The following is a 7,906-nucleotide window of genomic DNA, read 5'->3' as shown; positions in this document are numbered from 1 at the left end:
TCTATGGAGGTAGGTGCTTCTCAGCTCCCCCCAGCCTGCTGGAACAGCCAGGACTTGGTGGCTTTGCGGAAGGCCGGGAGGGTAGTAAGGATCTGGATCTCAACAGGGAGCTCATTCCAGAGGGCCGGAGCTGCAACAGAGAAGGCTCTCCCCCGGGGAGTCGCCAGCCGACATTGGCTGGCCTATGGAATCCGGAGGAGACCCAACCTGTGCGATCTAATTGGTCTGAGAGAGGTAATCGGCAGGAGGCGGTCTCTCAGGTACCCAGGTCCGATGTCATGGCTGCTGCTGTGTTGCAATATTTTCAGGGAGGGCTTATTTTTGGGGAAGGGCTGATTTTCAGGGAAACGGGTAGTAAGCTGCTCAAAGTCGCCTGAACTGCGAGATGGACGGCAAATAAATTCGACAAATAGACATTTTAAGAACTGGCAAAAGGAACACAAATGGGACAGTAACGTGGCACACTTTCCCCTCCTCCAATGCTCTGAGTTTATTGATTGCAGCTCTTGAAACAGTGGTTAACAGAAAGAAACATGTAAAGTTGAGATAAAACATACATCAAAGAATGCTGCCAGAGCTGGGAATCCAGAATCTCCTATGTCCCTTCTACATTTTTCCCCTAATTGTTTTGGTGGCTCAAAGGCAGTTTACATTTCAACCGTCCTATGTCAGTAAAAACATTTATAGGAAAGCAAAGCACAATTCAACCCAAGTACTTGCAGACTAGGAAATATCAAGAGTAATAGCAATACATTCAGCTTTCTTCAATGCCAGCTCCCAGCTTCTTTGGAAGGAATAAAGATGCCAAGTATTTTTCTAAACCAACCATTTAACTTAACTCATATGCACAGATCCTGAAAAGCAAGCAAATTATTAGCCGTAAAATACAGAAATTGTTCTCATCAGCCATGATAGTAGTCATCCTTTATTTAGGAAAGTACTGAATGCTACTAAGATAGCTCAATGGACTATTTTTAAGATCCCAAGGTAGTAGGCTAGAATTGTCGTTCTTCCACAGGATTTTATTTATATTTAAAAACCGTTTTATTTGCCCACAACTTACGTTTGCTAGTCGTATTGGCATCAGCAGTCTGCTTCCTAATATTTATTTCCTCCAAATCCGAAACCCAATCCTGAATCCAGCTCCTACTAAAAATTATGCAATGCCTTGCATTTTTTCTTTATACTTTTCTGAGAGACCAGGGCTACGAAGTGCTGTTACAGATCACATGACCTTGAAGTACAGCCCACAGCTAATTTCCACTGGCAATCAATGGTTTCAAATATGTTAAAAGAATACATGAAAGTGAAACCAGATTGAGACAATCAGAGGGGAAGACATTTATGGAATCAGCAGACTGGAATTTAAATTCCAGTTCAAAGCAATTAATTTCATTTGGAAAAAAAACAACATCTGTACGCATGTGTGGGACGGAGACATAAAACCATGAGGAGGAAACTGCTTAAGGTTGGATAGACTTTGTCCATCAAGAAATGTTGGATTAAGGTTTGCATCGCTGAACGAAGCGAGGGTATAGGCAAACATCTCGGATATGGTGTCTGTTCAGAATCCAGGTGAGGAATCGCTCCAGGCCTAATCCATAACCACCATGAGGACAGGTGCCATATTTACGCTGCAAAATCACAAATGAGACAGGCGTCAATAAATGCCTAAGGAACGAACCACCTTGCAACTCCAAATCCAGAACTGTGATTTGCATGGAGTTTGTTTACAAAGCCATCCGTCCTCCATTTTTAAACCAGTTTCTGCCAACCTAGCAGTTCGAAAGCATGTAAAAATGCAGTTAGAAAAATAGGGACCACCTTTGGTGGGAAGGTAACAGCGTTCCATGCGCCTTCGGCATTTAGTCATGCCGGCCACATGACAATGGAGACATCTTTGGACAGTGCTGGCTCTTTGGCTTTGAAACGGAGATGAGCACCGCCCCCTAGAGTCGAGAACGACTAGCACATATGTGCGAGGGAAACCTTTACCTATTGGATTTACCCTGCAAAACATGCTTAGAACCTTCTGAATGTTCATTTTATTGAATTAACATTAAACGATTATCGATAGGATTTATCCCCTTGTATTTAATGATTGGCATCTTTTTTTCAGATTGATAATTATGTGACCAATTTGGGAAGCTTTCCTAAAACTCTTCCAAAAGCTTTCTGGGGCTTGTTTTTAGCATATTTCTACATTAATTGGTCCCCCAAAGTCTGCTGGATTTGATCTGGTCTTTGCTTTGCCTTCCAAGAATACTGTGTTGCTGCCACATGGTAGGCCACCAACTCATAACACCTAATACATACCTGGTCTGTATACCAATAATAAGGGGTGGGATCAATTCCTTCTCTCTTGTAACCTTCTAGTAGCTCCTCACTGTCCCAAATACGCATGGAGCCTCCCACAATTTCACCAACATTAGGCATCAACACATCAACCTAGAAAACCAAGACAAAAAAAGCTAGAGTCAGAAGTTGCATATGACTTAACTTGGCTTAAAATAGGCCTCTTAGAACTACAACTCCTAGTCCACAACAATTCTAAGAACCTTATTATAGGTCACTCAGCAAAGATGGGAAGTCAAACAGAAGGTGCTGGTTATAACATGCAAGGCCCAAGGATTACAGATGAGCAACACAAGGGTTCAGGGAAATTTATCCACTTCCCCTCCCCCCTGTCAAATAACCAGATGGGACTGTAGGTGACTCTCCATAAGAACATCTAGTCAAATATTATAACAGAGATCTCCTGTGAGCTGTAGGTTCTGAGTGACATCTTGTGGTCAATGACCTCTAAAACAGCCTCCCAGGAAGAACATCCAAAACTGCCTGCCAGAATTTTTTTCAGTCTGAAAGGAGTCCTGGGGAGTAAAATTTAATCCCTTAGAATCAATCTTTCCAATTGAGGAAAGATGCATTTCAATGCTGGGATGTTCTTTTTACTCTTTGCGCTACAAATTGTGGTTACACATGTGTAGAACAGTGGTTCCCAAACTTGGCAACTTTAAGACTTGTGGACTTCAACTTGTGGAGTTGAAGTCCACAAGTCTTAAAGTTGCCAAGTTTGGGAACCACTGGTGTATAACATTCCTCCTCAACCACAATTTAGCTTTCGGCATGGATATAGACAGCACACTAGACCAATCACATCATGGTTTAATCAACCAGCCACTGGCTTGGGATCCATCTACCGTAACGTTTTATACAGGGCTAGCTAAGACTCTACAGCATGGCTGTCAAACTCACTGCATCACAATGTCACGTGATGTATTAACATTTCTTTCAGTAATGGTATATTCTATTTTCGCTACCGGTTCAGTAGAGGGAGTGCATGCGCCCGCATGCTCACTTCACTCATGCATGGCACATCTGGGCATGTGCAGAACCTTTTGTGCATGCGCAGAAGGTCCTTGATGATGTCTGGGTGGGTGGGTGGGCGGAGCCTCGCGCCGCCGCCACTACCAGTTCGCCCAAACCGGTACAAACTGGTAGCATACCACTGATTTCTTTCCTTCATGGAGTAGGGTGGGTGTGGCATGCGTGTGAGTGCCAGTTTGACACTCCTGTTCAACAGCATACTATTTTGGGTATCATGAGACATCAGTTTTGAACATATATAGCAAGGGGTATCAAACTCAAGGGCTGGAACTAGCCCACAGGGTACTTAGATTTGGCCCACGGGATCACCTTGGAAACAGCGAAGGATTGGCCCACAGTGCTTCTGCCAGTGAAAACGGAGCTCAGGAGGGCCACACGGGGCTTCCCTAGCTCCCTTTTCCCTGGCAGAGTGCTGGGGCCACCACAGATGCCCTCGACACGAGTGACGTCGAGCTGGCTCCGGAGATCAAACGCAACCCTGATGTAGAACTCAATGAAATTGAGTTTGACACCTCTGGTATATAGTCTTTCTTTTCCGAATGTACTAATTCTTTACAGCATAGGAAGTCAAATAAATACAGTGCCTACAATCGGAAGTTACACAGCCCAGGAGGGTCTATGGAGCTTCTCAATCATCCAGATCATGATTGTCCCAAAAGATACTTTTCAAAAGGCAACAGGACTTCCTTAGGTTTTTTTTTTGTCCTTGAAAATGTTTTGCTTCTCATCCAAGAACTAAAGAAGCGTCTCGGATGAGAAGCAAAACGTTTCCAAGAGGAAGCAGTGCAAAATGACAGCGCAGCATCGTACCATTAATCCTGCCTCAGTATTCAGTGTTTTGATGAGAGCAGCAATACTGTGCAAATATTCAGGAATCAAGTGTTGCTTTCTAAAAATCCTCTTTTTGAATAGGTTTCAAGACCCTGCTAATCAGGTGGGGGAATTTAGACTCCACATTAGGAAGATGAGTAAGCCCATCCCCACCCCACAACCGTATCTTGCATGCAATACACGGAGGGAACACAAACTGACAGATTCCGTAAGACGGGCGTCCTCGGGGCAGCGCTGCATGTAGAAGGATTTAATCTCAGCAGGAAATCGACACAGCAAGATTGGTTCATTAATAGCATCGGTCATCTGTCTCTCTGGAGCTTCTGGGATATCCTGTGGTTAAACAAAAGCAGCAATTAATTTCTCTTCCTAGCTAGAACGGCTTCCACTTCTACTGATTAAGCTACCTTCTATCTCTGGAGTCACATTTTTTTGAATTACCGTATTTTTCAGAGTATTAGACGCACCGGAGTATTAGAGGCACCAAGATTTTGAAGAGGCAAATTAAAAAAAAAGGTTTTTGCACTCTGCAAACCTCCCAAAAGCGGCCCATTTTTCACAAAAACGAGCACGTTTTTTTATTACAAAAAAAGGCATGAATAGCCTCTAGGGGGCTTGCAAGTGCTCCTGGGGGGTGCCCCCCCAAACGACCCATTTTTTGTGAAAACGGGCCCTTTTTTGTCACAAAAATTGCATGCATAGCCTTTAGGAGGCTTATAGAATACTCCTGGGGGCTGGGGTGTGTGGAAATTGAGCAAAAAATGGCCTGTTTTTCACTCATTTCTGCCCTCCCCAGCCCCCATGAGGTCTCTGAAAGCCTTCTACAGGCTCTGCATGGCCATTTTGGTGAAGGGGGGGATTTCAGGAGGCAAAAAATGCTGTATTCAGTGTATAAGATGCACCCAGATTTTCAGCCTCTTTTTTGAGGGAAAAAGGTGTGTCTTATACTCTGAAAAATACGGTAGTCTAAAGCCTTAGTTAGTTTACTGGCATTTTTGCACCTAAATTTGGGGAATCAGCCAATGGCCAGATCAAAGCTTAGGCTGACCAAAACAGCCGTCACAGAGGAAGTGTTGCTTGTCCATGTAGACAATCTGAGCAAATCCTTCAAGGAGCTGGACCAAACTTGGACCAAACTAGCCATACCAAATTCCTGCAACCGTTCTTCATATGTTTTTCTCCCCAGGACTTTAATCATCTTAGTTGCTCTTCTCTGCACTTTTTCCAGAGTCTCAACATCTTTTTTTTGTAACGTGGTAACCAAAATTGGTTGCAGTATTCCAGGTGTGGCCTTACTAAGGCTTTATAAAGCGGTACTAACACTTCATGTGGTTTTACAGAAGCGGATTTTTTTTTACTGCCTTCCAGTCTATCCTGGGATCATCTGGTAGTTTCCCATCCAAGCTAACCCAAACCATCCAAGATTAGCTAAATGCTGCTACCCAGTTGGGCCAGATGATTTACTACTACTGCTGCTGCTGCTGCTGCTGCTGCTGCTGCTGTTACTACTACTACTACTGTGTTTTTCAGAAAATAAGACAGGATCTTATTTTCTTTTGACCCGTGAAATAAGCGCTCAGCTTATTTTTGGGGAGGTCTTATTATTTTCGAGGTGCAGGAGGGGTCAGTCACCTCATGGCTGCTGCTTAGCGGTGGGTTTCTGCCGATCGAGCAAACCAGTAGTGGCGGCGGCAGGCTCCACCTACCCTCCGCCTTCTGTGCATACACACGAGCGAAACGATAATAAAATAAATTGAAACCTATCAATGCTGCTGCTGTGTTGAAATATTTGCGGCGAGGGGGTATTTTAGCGCACGCATTTAAAAGCTCAATTGGGCTTATTATCTGGGGAGGTCTCATTTTCAGGGAAACAGGGTGGTACTACCACTACTACTTCATTCTTCCTCCTTTTCTTCTACTACTACTACCTTCTACCACCTCCTCCTCTTCTTCTTTTTCTTCTTCCTCCTCTTCTTCTACTACTTTTTCTTTCTTCCTCCTTTTTCTTCTACTATTACTACTTTCTACCTTCTCCTCCTCTTCTTCTTTTTCTTCTTGCTCTTCTTCTTCTTCTACTACTACTACTATTACCACCACCACCACTACTACTACTTCTTCCTCCTTTTTCTTCTACTACTGCTACCTTCTACCTTCTCCTTCTCTTTTCTTCTTCCTCTTCTTCCTCCTCCTCTTCTACTACTACTACTACTGCTACTACTATTTCTTCCTCCTTTTTCTTCTACTACTGCTACCTTCTACCTCCTCCTCTTATTCCTCTTCTACTACTACTACCACTACTACTTCTTCCTCCTTTTTCTTCTACTACTGCTACCTTCTACCTTCTCCTCCTCTTTTCTTCCTTCTCCACCTCCTCTACTACTACTACTATAAGGAAAAGTACACCACTACTACTACTACTACAAGGAAAAGCACAGTTGCTCAAAAACAAAACCAGAAGCTTACCTCTCCAAACTCGTAGTAGGTGTCATCATCCTTTTTCACCTCATGCTCCTTGAGCCAAATCAGGGCCTCTGTGTAGTTCATCCGTTTGAAGGGGCGCTTGGGAGGCTCAAAGTTCTGCAATTACAGGTGGAAGATGCACCGATAAAGATGGCAAGACTTTAACAACTACACCAACTGGGTGGTTTAATTTTGTTACAGGTAGTCCTCGAACTGCAACAGTTCATTTAGTGACGGTTCGAAGTTACAAACAGCTCTGAAAAAAGTGACTTAAGATTGTTTTTCACACTTGTGACCGTTGCAGCATCCCCAAGGTCATGTGATCAAAATTCAGATGCTTGGCAACTCATTCATATTTATGACGGTTGCAGTGAGGGCCCCCAGGGCCACGTGATCCCCTTTTGCGACCTTCTGATAAGCAACATCAATCTGGGGAAGCCAGATTCACTTAACCAGCATGCTCCTAAGTTAGCAACTGCAGTAATTCACTTAACAACCATGGCAAGAAAAGTCATAAAACGGGGCCAAATTCACTTAACAAAAGTTAAGTGCATAGCAACATAAATTTGGGATTCAGTTGTGGTCGTAAGTCAAGGACTAATTGCACCCTCTTGTTCTGACTGAGGCTTCCTGAAAGCATGAAACAAACTCCTTGTCCCAACAAAAAACTGTTTTATTAATTTACTGTGAATTCTGCTCATTCACATCCAGCAAAGTCTTTCCAGGGAGGATTTAGACCTTATCTGGCTTGGAGAGCTGCCAGGCCGATATCTGCAAAACTTGGTAAGGAGTCTCGGAGAGTCACAAACCAATTAAGCGAACTAATTGTCTCTCCTGCAAACTCCACTCCCCTTTCGCTCCTCTTTTATTTCCTCTGGGAGGGGCCATTCATTATCCACCTGTGGCCTTACTTACAAGCTGACCCCTGCTCTTTAGCTGTTTCCTTCGTCTGGCAACTCTGCGCATGCACCCACTGGGAACAGGCTCCAGATGTTCATCTGCCTCACTGATGTCTGACTCTGAAGGCAGCTGATAACTGTCAGAGAGCCCTTGGCCCCTCTCTGCCTCCGACACAGAGCCCTCATCAGAGCCTTCCCCAGACCCCAGGACTGGCCCATGTTCCTCCCCAACCTCCTCACTGTCCGAATCTGCTCCGTTGACGGGCCACAACACCTCTTTGGGCCACTATCTTTCTATCTTGAAACCGCTAGCGAACCAAAACAAACAG

At 44.2% G+C, this 7,906-nt stretch overlaps 1 protein-coding gene across 1 annotated transcript in view; it reads right to left on the bottom strand.

Annotated features, from left to right (window-relative positions):
* Positions 1–470: 470 nt before the first annotated feature.
* NARS1 (asparaginyl-tRNA synthetase 1) overlaps positions 471–7,906 on the bottom strand; it is a 32,970-nt gene continuing 25,534 nt past the window's right edge. Inside the window, exons 12-15 of the mRNA XM_032214069.1 lie at positions 6,682–6,795; positions 4,420–4,551; positions 2,317–2,448; positions 471–1,634 (exon numbers count right to left, since the gene is read on the bottom strand). Of these exons, the coding sequence (XP_032069960.1) occupies positions 1,503–1,634; positions 2,317–2,448; positions 4,420–4,551; positions 6,682–6,795 (510 nt within the window). The 3' untranslated portion in view covers positions 471–1,502. The remainder of the gene's footprint in view (positions 1,635–2,316; positions 2,449–4,419; positions 4,552–6,681; positions 6,796–7,906) is intronic.

The sequence above is a fragment of the Thamnophis elegans genome, chromosome 3 (assembly GCF_009769535.1).
Source record: "Thamnophis elegans isolate rThaEle1 chromosome 3, rThaEle1.pri, whole genome shotgun sequence".
NCBI classification, from domain to species: domain Eukaryota; kingdom Metazoa; phylum Chordata; class Lepidosauria; order Squamata; family Colubridae; genus Thamnophis; species Thamnophis elegans.
This window is presented reverse-complemented; position numbering and strand designations above follow the sequence as displayed.